The sequence below is a fragment of the Trichosurus vulpecula genome, chromosome 5 (assembly GCF_011100635.1).
Source record: "Trichosurus vulpecula isolate mTriVul1 chromosome 5, mTriVul1.pri, whole genome shotgun sequence".
Classification (NCBI taxonomy): Eukaryota; Metazoa; Chordata; class Mammalia; order Diprotodontia; family Phalangeridae; genus Trichosurus; species Trichosurus vulpecula.
In genome coordinates this window covers 152388910-152401823 of record NC_050577.1, presented here as the reverse complement: position 1 = coordinate 152401823, position 12914 = coordinate 152388910, and the positions used below count along the sequence as shown (strand labels likewise).

Here is a 12914-nt window from a genome sequence, read left to right as displayed (position 1 = left end):
TTGTGGATTCCTTTGGCAGTAGAACAGTACTTTTAAATGTATAAAATAAAATAGAATTATGAAAGAAACAAATTATACTGAGATATTTATAATTTTAAAAAAAACATGTTTACTGAACTCAGATTAGCAACCTTAGCTCTAAGGCAACATTTTGCTCTCCTTAATCAAATGCTTTTTAAAAATGTATATAATCACAGTGAGATGTTGCATTCTTTTCATCCTCAAGGAGCCAAAAACAAAAAATGTGACTCCTTGGTATGCTGAGGCATTTGTTCTAAAGCACATGGTCCAAGTCAACAAAGAAACCCAATGCTGGCTTTCTCCAAACCCTGGTGAGACAGAGAAGTGGGCACAAATCACTGGATCTCCCATAGCACAGAGCATCCAGGTGCTCCTCTTCCACTCTCCTGTAGCCCTCTCCCTTCTTTTTTTAAAAAAAAAATATTTATTTATTTAGTTTTAGTTTGAAACATTCACTTCCATAAGATTTTGAGTTTTAAATCTTCTCTTCCTCCCTCTCCTCCCCGCTCCCCAAGATGGCGTGCAATCTGATATGTGCTCTACTTATACATTCACATCCTCTCTGTTCTTTTTATGTCTCTTAACTACACTCTGCCTTGTACTCAGGAACTTGTTTTCTCTCCAACTAAACAGGAAGGTCTTTGAGGACAGGAATCTGAGGATCATAAGCTCAGGGAACTTGAGCTACATGGGACCTCAAAGACTAGCTTTCTGTATTCTACATCAGAAGCCACATGGTGTAGGAGATAGACAGCTGTCCTCAGAGCTGGGACCATGGGGTCCTATATCTAAGCAAATTAATTAACCTCTTAGTGTTCTGGGCACCAATTTTAGGCAATAATTCTCCAACTTCCTGGTCTAAGACTTCTTTACATTACAAAAAAATTATTGAGGACCCCAAACCCGCCATCCTGTCCTCTCAAGGCTTTTGATCCTTCAGAGCAGAGCCATAAATTGTGGACGTACCCATTTGTTTATGTGGGTTATCTCTATTAAAATTTACTGTATTAGAAATTAAAATAGCTTAGTATTATTATTAAGTAATTTTGACCTTCTGGGATTCCTGAAAGGGTCTCAGAATCCCCAAGGTTTCCCAGATCACACTTTAAAAACCACTGCTCCAAGGCTATAAGTTGCAGAGAAGGTGCCAACCAGCATTATTAGAGGAAGCACCACACTAGGTATTCACCAGACCATGGATATCCCAGGGTGCTATCATCCTGCCAAAGCTTAGATAAATCATAAAGTAGGATCCTGGGCAATGATTCTTCTTCTAGATGGCCCTCCATCTTCATTACTCGTTAAGTCTCAGCTCAGGTGAAAGTTAACTCTTCCTAGACTACTTTCCTTTCCCATGTCAATTTTTCCCAAAGCAAAAAGAGCACAGCCATTTACTTATTAAAGCTGGCTTTACATCTCACTCCTGGGGCAGAAAGGAGGGTGGATTCAGAGTGAGGAGAATCCATGTGAATCCTGGCTGTGCCACATAGATGCTGAGTAACCTTGAGCAATTTTCTTTGCTTCTCTGAGCCTCAGTTTATTTCATGTGCCAGATGGGAATAACAATGCTTGTATTCCCTACCTGAAAGAGTTGCTCTAGGCATTGAGTGAAGCAAGCTATTTAAAGGACTGTTATATAAATATTAGCTCATATTACTATTAACCAGTTATTTGTTATTCAGTCATTTTTCAGTCATGTCTGACTCTTCATGACCCCTTCTGAGGTTTTCTTGGCAAAGATACTGGAGTGGTTTGCCATTTCCTTCTCCAGCTCATTTGACAGATGAGGAAACTGAGGCAAGCAGAGTGACGTGACTTGCCCAAGTGTTTGGCCAGTGTTTGAGGCCAGATTTGAACTCAGGAAGATGAGTCTTCCTTACTCCAGGGCTGGTGCTCTATCCACTGTTCCACCTAACTGCCTACTAGCAGTTAAATAAATGAGTTTAACTTAAAAATATAATTTATTTTGATTATATCCTTTGTCGTTGGCATGTGAAGGGAAGTACATCTGACATCTTGGTACATTGTTTGCTTCCACAATGATTTCATATATAATTTATTAAATCAATATGTGCTGTTATGACAGCTGCCCCCTCATCCACCCCCCTCCAAAAAACCTAATGCCATCCTTGGTAACATTAAAAGGCCCAAGTATGTAGAACCTAGAAGATAACAATCCCACTAAACTCTGACCCAGCCAAGCTATAGCTTCAGTACAGTGTTGAGTTTTGGGCATAAGCTAGATTGAATGTGTATAGAAGAGGGTAATCAGCATAGTAAGAGGACTGTAGAACACAGGGAAGCCTAACCTGGAAAAGAGGAGGCTTGGGGGAGACATGACAACCGTCTTCAGTTTTTGAAGGGCTGTCATGTGGAAGAAGGCTTCACCTCGTTCTGCCTGACCCCAGAAGGCAGAACAAGGAGTGATGGGTACAAGTTGCAAAGGAGTTATTTAGATTTGATGTCAGTCTGAAAGCAGAATGGATTGCCACAGCAGATAGTGGAGGTTCCAAACACAGGCTGGATGACTGCTGGTGGATATTATAGAAGAGATTCCTTGACAGGTATGGGTTGGACTAGCTGACCTCCAAGGTCCCTGGCTCAGCTCTTAGATTCTGTGATTGCGGACCTCCATGATGATTTAATGGATTCTTCGTCTCCTTCAGATCTAGTTAAAATTGAAGAATACATCTTTGACTGTATGTTTATCTGTATGATTGCTGTATAATTGTGATCCCTTTTTGTATTGGAAATAGAAACCAGTAAGAGCTAAATGTTGAAAACTTAACTCAAGAGATGGACCAGATGATCATGCCTCCTTCCCAGTAAGGTGTTTGGGTTCATCGCTTAGCTCTTTTGGTTCACCTGTGTGGAAAGTGAGTGAGTGAAGCCTCAGAAGGAACTCCCTTAGAAACAAAGCTTCTTTATGCCAATTCATCCTGGTATGTCAAACACACAGAGAGGCAGAACCAAAATGCCTCTCCCCATAGGTTCTAATTTTCTCCATAGGCAAAGAAGGGAAGTCTCTGAAGTTTGCCTCCTGTCTCCCAGTCTCCTCTTTTCTGGAGGGTTTATCATCTCCTTTTCTTCAGGGAATCAGTTGCCCTCTGCCTCCTTACCCCTCTGCCTCCAGCAAACATGGAAGCAACTGGTAACTAGGTGATGTTTTTTGAGGAGGGAAGGCAGGGCAGTTGGGGTTAAGTGACTTGACCAAGGTCACACACCTAGTATGTGTGTCAAGTGTCTGAGGCCGGATTTGAACTCAGGTACTCCTGACTCGACCCAACTAAGTAATTTGTAATTGTTGTACTTCAACTGAATTGTGAGCCTTTTATCACCAATGTAAGGTTTTGTTCCTTATGGAAGGAATCTCTGGCATCTGCCAACTCTACCATAGGTCTAACTGCCAACAGTTCCTCTCCCTCCAGCAGTCCAGTATCCTACCCTCCTCCCAGCCAGGCCTCATCTTTTTCCTGTTCAAGAACAAGTTGGGCCCCATTTCCACCTCTTGTAATCTTTACTCAGCCTTTGTCCTCTTCTCCCTCTGTCCCGAGGCTTTCAGGATGATATTTTATCACCTCAGGTACATTTGATAACTTGGGCCATTTAAATATTTTCTTTCTTTCTTCCCTCATCTGGCATTCTATAACGTTCTCCTATGTATTCTTTTTTTTCTTCTGGTTATCAAGTTTCTGTCAAAAATATCACTGAAAACCATTGCTTCTGTTAATGGAGATGTTACTATAAAAGTAAGTTTTTTTTTTTAAAAAAAGTACAGTAGGCAGTTACCGTGTCCCAAAATAAATTTGAACCTTAAGGAGAAAGAACTAAACTTTTGTTTACCCTATTACTGTTTGGCAAGGTTTTTATGATAATTTAAGTTTGTAGATTTATTAGGCCTGCTCTTACTGCTTGCTAAAGATTAATGTCTTCTTGTCAGTCTGAGAAGAGTGAGGACCGATAGGTTTTATCCTGATAAATATATTTGTAGACTCATCCAACAACTCCCATTCTGTTTGCCAAGAGTCTCCTACGGGGTGTTCACATCCCCCATATTTTGAATCTTATCTGCAAGGCTGATATAACTGGTATAAGCTAAAATATAGGGCATTTTCGTTGGCAAGTAAAAAGAATGAGAACTTTAATCCTGGATGGATCATGTTATAACCCATTTAATTTCTCTGTTTTTTAATTCCTCCATCCGTAAACGAAGCAAATAATTAGTACTACTCCCAATATCTCCAATATAATTTGAAGATAGCTAATTTAATATGCCATATGTGCTGTTATATGAGACAGAGATCCTATAAAAATTTAAATTGTCACAACAGCCCAACCAGATGCTGCCAATGCCTAACCTTGTCTCTTGGCCCTAGGTTGGGCCCTTTTGAACACCACGGTCAACTGTTTCCAACTTTTAAGAAAGATGGTTAATTACTCCATGACAACAGAGCATTACGACAGTTTTTAAAACTGGATCTTTCATTTAAAGTGTGGGTTGAAATGATGATAACTACAAGATTATGCTTTTGGTGATGCCAAATATTAAAAAGTCATTTTTCCTTTTTTTGGAGAGGATATTAATACTACCCAGTCCAATGTAACGTACATGTACAAAATGCATGAAAATAGAAAGATTTCACCAACAGATTGTCAGATTTGATGACTCACACAGAAAACTAGAAAGAGAATTCAATAAGGGGATCAAAGTAGGACAGGGGCGATACAGAACTCCCAGTTCTATTCAGGAACATTATGGAGAGGATATCCTGAGACAGTAATGTCGCCCTTTTGGCAAAGAAGCAAGGTAGAGGGATGGAGTGGGGGTTGGGGGCAGCATAGCAATATGGGACTCAAGGAAAAGACACTCTTGGGTTGTTAGTCTCTGAACCTGTTCCTGTCTATAGTATAGAAGTTTCTCTAAGAATCTCTGCTAATTATTTATAGCATAGGAGTGTAATGTTTTAACGCGGGAAAATGTGTGAACTTTGGTGCAGCTTCTCATCCAACTTCTCTTTTGTTGTTGTCATGACAGACGAGCCAAACTCCTGGGGTTCTCCCTCTGCCACCTCCACAGGTCTGCCGGAAGTAGTGGCTTCCCTTGAAGACATAATCTCACCATTATCTTCATCGCATCTAGCCCCACCCTCTGACCCTTCCCACCAGATAAGCCCAGACCCAACATGGGATATCAAAAGGGAACACGATGTTAGAAAACCAAAGGAGCTTCCAGCTAACGGCCAGAAGAAGAAAAGATTAGGGGAACAAAGGGAAAGATCAGCTAGTCCTAAGAAGGTTGATAGGTCAAAGCATGAAGAGACATCCAACAAAGGATTGTCTGAGTGCAAATCCAAGAAAACCGAGGGTGGCAGGCCCCCCTTGGAGAGTAAAGTGATTGGACAGATCACTGTCACCGAAGTGGGAGCAGGGGAGACGATGTACGCTGGAACCAATGATGAACAACGTGGGAGGTCCAAGGCCGCTGACTCAAACAGAGGTGGATCTCTCGGGAGGAAAGAGGATCTCAGAGCTTTGGGTCCAACAGAAAAGAAGGCCGCAGCAGCTCCTGATCACAGCCAGCTCGAATCACTCGGTGCTACAAAGGCATATAGTAGTAATAGCTGCAGCCCATACGCAAGTGACGTGGACCACAGCCGGCGAGAGCCTGACGGGAAACATAGCGAGTTCCCAAGGAAGGGACACTTCCATTCTAGTAGTGCTCGCAATACCACCACCACAACTCGGAAGGCAACTGTCTCACCAGGACCTTGGAAAATCCCTGGTTCTGACAAGTTACCTAGTGTACTGAAATCGGACACTTCAGCCATGAGCAGATAAGCGATGCAGCTGTTGCCCTCCATTTCACATCAACACAGAACATTCTTCTTAGGTTCTGTCTCACAATGTTTTAATTTATTTTCACTGTCACACATACATCCATGAGACATCAAGGCCTGGAAGCATCAACACAGAACCATATTCCATGAGGATATGCAGAGCCTCCAATAAGTCTGAGCAGCATATAGTCAACGTGGAGATTAAAAACTGATCCTAAAGTCCCCCATTCCATTTTAGGGACTTGGGCAGCTATGGAAGAACCAAAATATCCTAAAGTACAATTGGAGACAGACAGTGCAGTGTAGCTTTAGCATTTTTCCCCCGCTGCATGAAGGATTTGGGTGTCATTACAAACTTTATATCAAGAAACTGGACAAGCAATCACAAACTGGAATATCGCCTTAAAAATCAAACTGCACGGAGCAAGCTGAAACTAAGAAAAAGATTATATCTTTAAACTGAGCTAAAGTGTTGTAAATAAATTGTTCTCAACGTATCTAGACAGGGGTTAAAGGGTTTCTTTGAAACATTCAGAACTGTGCACCCATGACATATTTCCATGGTACACACTTTGGGACAGTCCACACCTGGTACTAGCAGCCTCATTCACTGTTGGCTTCAGGATGACTAGGAAATTGAGTAAATTAATTGGTGTGACGCCATTTTTACTGCCATTTTGTGAACAAATCCTATTTCTGTACATTTAGGGGAAGGGGAACAGAAGGGGAACCAAGTCATGTTTCAGAAAATTATGTCCTGGAAAACAATTTGCCACAAGTTAGAATTTGGTGACTTAGCTCACAATTAGAACCGGTTGTTGTCTGAAGTGGAAATTTTACACCCACAGGACAGAATCTAATGATTATCAAGAGTGGAGAAGCTGCAGTTCCTTACAAAAAGGCTTTCCTATCCTCTCTTAGTAGCAGAGACAGATACCTTTCTTACTAGCGGTGCTATAGTTCACTCTTTTTTATTACCTTGTGTTAGGCCATCTTTCTGTCTCTTCTAATTTACTTTAAAAGAGCAGATGTTTGCGAAATAGTCCAGCTTACGTTATTGGGGTTTTAATGCCTTCCAAGTATAAAAAGCCATCGTTATGACCAATTTGTTTTCACTAAAAGACATTTTCTTGTTCCTTTCTGCCTCTAAGCTTTCTTTTTCTCCTTCTTTTGTTTCTCTTGGATCTACTTTTGTCTCAGACCCTTAGTCAAATCTACATTTTTTTCATGCATGTCTAGACTCTTGCATTACTCTTCACGGAAGATTGATTTCCTAGCAAGATTCTTAAGACACCATTTTCTGCCTTGATTTTTTTGTAATTAAAAAAAAAGTAACCACTGAAAAATTTGCCATGGATAATCACTTCATGAATACGTGTGTGAGAAGTCAACATGTAGGCTTCTAAAAGCACCAAAAAAGCCCTTTCTTTTTAATGTGCTCTGCTCAAAAGAGACTTCAATCCATTGTAAGTTACTTCAATAGCATCCTTTCCACTAGTGCCACGCTTTATAGGAGTTCAGATGCAAATAAGCCACACACTTCCTTACCATCTACAAATCTGCAGTCAAAGAAGTAATGTAAGTAGATCAGTTTCATCAGGCTGAGTCGAAAGACAGTGGCCTCACTTGATCAATTCTTTGGCACCTGTTCCTCTGTGTGTATATATATCTCTCTTCGTCTCCCTATTTCTCACTATATATTTCTCCCTCCGTGTCCCTCCGTCTTTTTCTCTCTCTCCCCTCCTTCTCTTCACCTTTCTATTCTCTCTCTTCCTTCACCCCTCATTCTTTCCCCCTGCTTTTCTCCACTTCTTACTCTCTTTTTCTCACTTCCTCTGTCCTAGGCACTGCATCATCTTACCCTACCACAGTTTATTTTTCATCTAACATGAGATTGAGTTCTTTGATGGAAAGAGATGGTGGTTGAAAGTCTCAAATGAAGGATTTTGCAGCTTTCAAACCAATTTTCAAAAGAAAAAAAAAGACAAAGTCCATTCATCATAAACAAAAGCACAAACACATGTAGTGGTTTATACAATTTTGGTTTAATTTCAATTAGTCTTTCTCCCCTGGACTAGAAATCCAATATAGTTTGCCATTAATTTATTGAATCTGGTTTTGGACAATGCTTCTGTAGTGTAGCTGCACGTCCCAGTACTGTATCCTCTGACCTTTATTTTCCATGTGTTAAAAGAAATGAAAAACAACCTGAGATTACGCTTGCATAAACTCTCATTTGCACAGTTCACAGCTACTACTTGTGCAGCAATTGCTTTATGCGGCTGTAATCGATAACCTGTGAAGACAGCACATCATCTAAACCCCATTCCAAATAATATTTCTGTGTAGTGTTAGCTGTGAATTTACCCTGTACAGCTGTATCTCTATAAATATAATTCCATGTATTAATAGTCACAGAAAGGCTGTAAGTGAGCAACTATTTTTATGAAACGCACCACTATGGATAAATTAACTTTTACAGAAATCTTGTTTACTGTATGATATTCTAAAACACTGTCAAATAAAATATATATCCAAAATCCTTTTTCCCAACTGTATATGCCGTGTGTTGATTTAGAAAGCTTGATTACTAAAATATAAGCCCTCCAAGTTTATGGATATAAAATATGTAATCTCAATGCACCAAACAGAATTCATCTGAGACTTGAACCTAAATGCAGCAACATAAAATCAGGAAATATAGGCGTTTAAAAAAAATCTAAACAAACTGAACAGGCCGACATCATGTGGCTAGTGCCTAGAAATTCACTTTATCATTGATCACTTACCACTATATTCCCACTTCTTTTGACCTGGTCTTTCTGATGCTCTATCCCAAGATGTCCACATAGAAGCTATCTATAGCACTGCCTCATTTAGCACCAATAGACATGAAAATTAGTGGCTCGTGGGCTTTGGCAATTTTCAAATGACTACTTTGTTCATGGTCCTATACTGTGATCAGTGGAGGGGGAGGAGGGACCTGGGGTCCAGCCCTGGGACAAATCTATGGAGGTAAACCCACTCTCTCCACATAGATTGACAATTCATTTATTACTTACAGAGTTTCTTTGGGCACCAAGAGCTTAAGTGATTTGCCAGTCTATGGTCATGTAATTAGGATGTATCAGGACCAGGGCTTTATGCCAGACTTCCTGACTGCAAACCTGGTTGCCCTCTATCTGCTATATCCTATTGCCTCTTTCTTAGAACATAGATTTGGAGCCTTAAAGAGACTTTAGAGATCTGCTACTCTAACCCCCTTATTTTACAGATGGGGAAACCAAGAACAAAAGAAAGGGGGAAGAGAGAATTGGACACAGTATGCAAGAATGGAATCCCTCCCTCTGAGCGGTCCTGAGACTGAACCCTATTCTTTCCCACAGTATCTTTATCCTGACGGGCATCTTAAAATTCTCAAATTTTAATTCATTTTCATTTTAAAATAGTCATAGATATAGACACACACATATTTATATTATAGAGCATTTAATGGAGGGAGAAAAATGGGGTAAAGGTTTCTGAAATCAAACAAACATGACAAAGTGTTGACTTCAAACAGTTGAAAACCAGGCAAGCCAGCCCTTCCGGGAAGCTCAATCCTCAGCAGAAGCTCGTTCATCTTTCAAAGAATGGACAGGGTGAGTACCAGAAATCAGAAATCAGAAATGGACAGCAACAGGATAACATTTGTGATTACAGTGGCCTGCAGACTTTAGGTGTGACCCTGAGGTGGTCAGTCTACTAAGTCCTAAGCTTATCCTGTGTACTTTTGGGCACCAATTAAATACTCTGGCACAAAAAAAGTGATATTAAATCAGTCTGTTCAGGTTTCGGGGATCTTGAGAAAAGTTTAAGGTCATTAGACTCATGCCTCAAACTGCCACTTGGATATGGATACAGGTATCCAAAAATGTACCACTACCTTGTGTGTTCTTCGACATCTACAAAGTTTCAGATAGTCTTTTAATTTGATGGAACAGCCTCCTGAAAAGTTATTAGCATTCACCCACAAGAGCTTAAGGAAGCCACCACTGACAGCAATGAAATCCATTTATACAAAAGGTAAATGTGTCTCTCAGTGTGTCTGTGTCTGCCTCTTCACCTATCTCTGTAGGAATCTAGAGAGTGACTCCTCTTAAATGATTTACTTTCTAAAAGTATTGTCTTCTCCCAAAAGATATTCCACTATGAGATTCCAACCTCTTATTGACTCATGTACCTAGGTAAAATCCAATTCAAAAACTCCTTACTTTGTGCCAGGTACTAGCGCTAAGGTAACAAAAATAAAAGAGTTCCCCAACCTCAAGGAGATGTCATACGATGAGTTTAGTGGGGAAAGGGAAACCCTCTCACTGACCCTTTAATGAAGTCAAGATATCGCCCTCATGATGTCACTGGTCCTTTTCAAGAATGAAGGATGAACAACAGCAACAACCTGTCACTGTGTGGCAACTAGTGGAAACTAGCATGGAGATTAGTGGAGAATTTGTTTTTCTTGTCTTGTGATTTCATCTAGTGTCAAACTCCATATATTGATATCAGTGCCTTATCTGCAATTTACAGCCTTTTAAAGTTGCATCAGGCACAGAGAGGTTAAATGATTCACCCACGATCACACAGCTAGTACCTGTCTGGGGCAATATTTAAACTCCGGTCTTCTTGGCTTCAGTGCATGCTGCCTCTAGTGGGGAAGATCAGAGGGAAATTTGTTACATGGCCAGCAATTAGACTTGGAAGGAAGCGGAAGTTCATTCTTCTAGAAACTAAGGAATTGGGGCAGATTCAGGGGACTCTTTTTAAATTCCAGGTGCTTTTAAAAAAGACAAGAGCCAATTTATTCTTCTACTCCCAATGAGGTTATCAAAGCAACTTGCTGATTGTCTACTAGAACATTCCAAAGGTACCTGCTGCAAAACTTTGGTTCTATACTTTTGGGGTATTTACTTCCTCAGTCTTTTTTTGTTTGATGAGCTTTTTGAAGGCAAACATTTAAGCAAACAGAGAAATTCATGAAAAAAATTCATCACTAAATAAACCCCTGAAAGCTGAGGGCTGGGGGTAGTCTGCCTCAAGGATCTTATAATCTAATAGGAGAGATAACATGTAAATGAATACTTACAAAGGAAGCTAGATACCGGATAAATAGGAAGTAATTAACAGAGGGAAGGCACTAGAATTAAGAGGGATTGGGGAAGGCTTCCAGGAAAAGAAGGGATTTTTATCTCATTGCTCAGAATACTCAGTCTTGATTCTATCAACTCAAAGACCCATGTGGTGAATTGAAAAGAGGTAAAGTGGAATCCACAGGCACAGTGGATAGAGCACTGGGCCTGGAGTCAGAAGGTCCTGAGTTCAAATTGAACCTCAGAAACTTACTAGCTGAGTGACCCTGGGCAAGTCATTTAACCCTGTTTGCCTCAGTTCCTTATTTGTCAAATGAGCTGGAGAAGGAAATGGCAAATAGGGTCACAAAGAGTGGGACACAACTGAAAAACGACTGAACAGCAAAGTGGAATCAAATGAGATTCCTACAAGGTAAAGGCCATGATGACCCTTCTCACCTCAGTGGGGGTTTGGGGCAAGGGGGTCTGATTTCATCAGTACCACCTATGTACTACCTCTGCTTCTCCCCCAGTCACCCCAGAAGAAGAGGAGCCACAGGCCAGAACTGACCTAGATTCCACATCCACCTGAACTGAGAAAGACCAAGGGAAGTTCCCCACCCTCCCACCCCCACAGGTGAGAGTGAAGAAGTTCACACATTCCTGACACTGTGGTCCTAGAAGGGGAGTCAGACTGCTTCTTATTGTCTACTGCCACTTTCAGACCCTGTTTTTACACCGGTGACTCAGCAATCTCACCTCCTTTGAAGGTCAGAGTCAACAAAATTTTCCACCCAATCCAGACTACAGTGGCTATTGTAAACCAGCCCCCAGATCATTCTCCCTCCTTTCTCAAAGAGTTTAGAACCATTTTCCTCTCTTTCCCAACTTCTGCCCCTATACCACTTAGTGTTAAAATCCACATATGGTATTCCTTCAAACTCCCTAATCTTGCAGTTCCTCAATCTCTTAAATCCCATGACTTACTCCTTTACCTTAGCCATCCATAGAAATGGTTAGATACTGAATTTCACCATTACCTTCCATTGTTCTACTTTCTTAGTTAAAAACTCTAATACTGCTTTATCTGATCATAAACTCCCATCATTCAATTCCTCCCCATGCTTCATTCCTCTTAAACCCAGTTTTTGACCTCATTAATTCCAACCCAGTACTTTTTTAGACCATCATCTATCCTCTGCCCTCACTCTCCAATATTGACCCTATAATTAGCCAGTTCAACTGTACACTGCCTTCTACTCTTTCTTTTACCTCCTTGTTCTATTGCTGCTCACATCCTGCCAGTTCTCAGCTTTGTATCACTCCTGCCATGGGCCTCCCTTGCTCCCACTCATTATGGGCTGCTAAAGAGAACTAGAGGAAGGCTTGATTGATGCTAAACAATTTCAACTGGACCCTTGCTGAAGTAATATAAGCCTTTTATTCCTCCTTTATTCCCTATCTCACTTCCCACAAAAGCTCTTCAAAACCTACTCACCTCAAGCCTCCCACACTTCCCCTCTCTCAGCTAGAAACTTCAGCTCTTACTTCCCTGTGGCTGTTTGACATAAGCTCTCTCTTCCTTACTCTTCATCTCAAGACTCCTTGACATCTTCTTCCTTTCACCCGTTCATTCCCTCAGACTCTGAAAAAGAGGTAACTTTTCTCTTTGCCGGTAACAATACCTCTACCCTTGATCTCAGCCCTTCCCATCTTCTCCAATACATGAGACCCTCCATTATCCCTTCTCTCAAATATTCAACCTGTCAATTCCTTCTCTATTGTCTTCAGTCATGCCCAAGTCTTCCCATCCTAAAAAATCCTTCATTACACCCCACCATCTCCATGGGAGCTACATATGTAAATAAATATGAAAGGTAAATGAAGTAATAAAAGTGCCTTTCTTTGTATCCCTCTCAATTAGCACAGTGCCTGGCATATAGTAGGAGCT

The 12914-nt window shown here is 40.8% G+C and overlaps 1 protein-coding gene across 1 annotated transcript in view; it reads left to right on the top strand.

Annotated features, from left to right (window-relative positions):
- LOC118851095 (membrane-associated guanylate kinase, WW and PDZ domain-containing protein 2-like) overlaps positions 1 to 8388 on the top strand; it is a 389772-nt gene extending 381384 nt beyond the window's left edge. Inside the window, exon 17 of the mRNA XM_036760647.1 lies at positions 5057 to 8388. Coding sequence (XP_036616542.1) covers positions 5057 to 5859 — 803 coding nt within the window. The 3' untranslated portion in view covers positions 5860 to 8388. The remainder of the gene's footprint in view (positions 1 to 5056) is intronic.
- The last annotated feature ends 4526 nt before the right edge of the window (positions 8389 to 12914 follow it).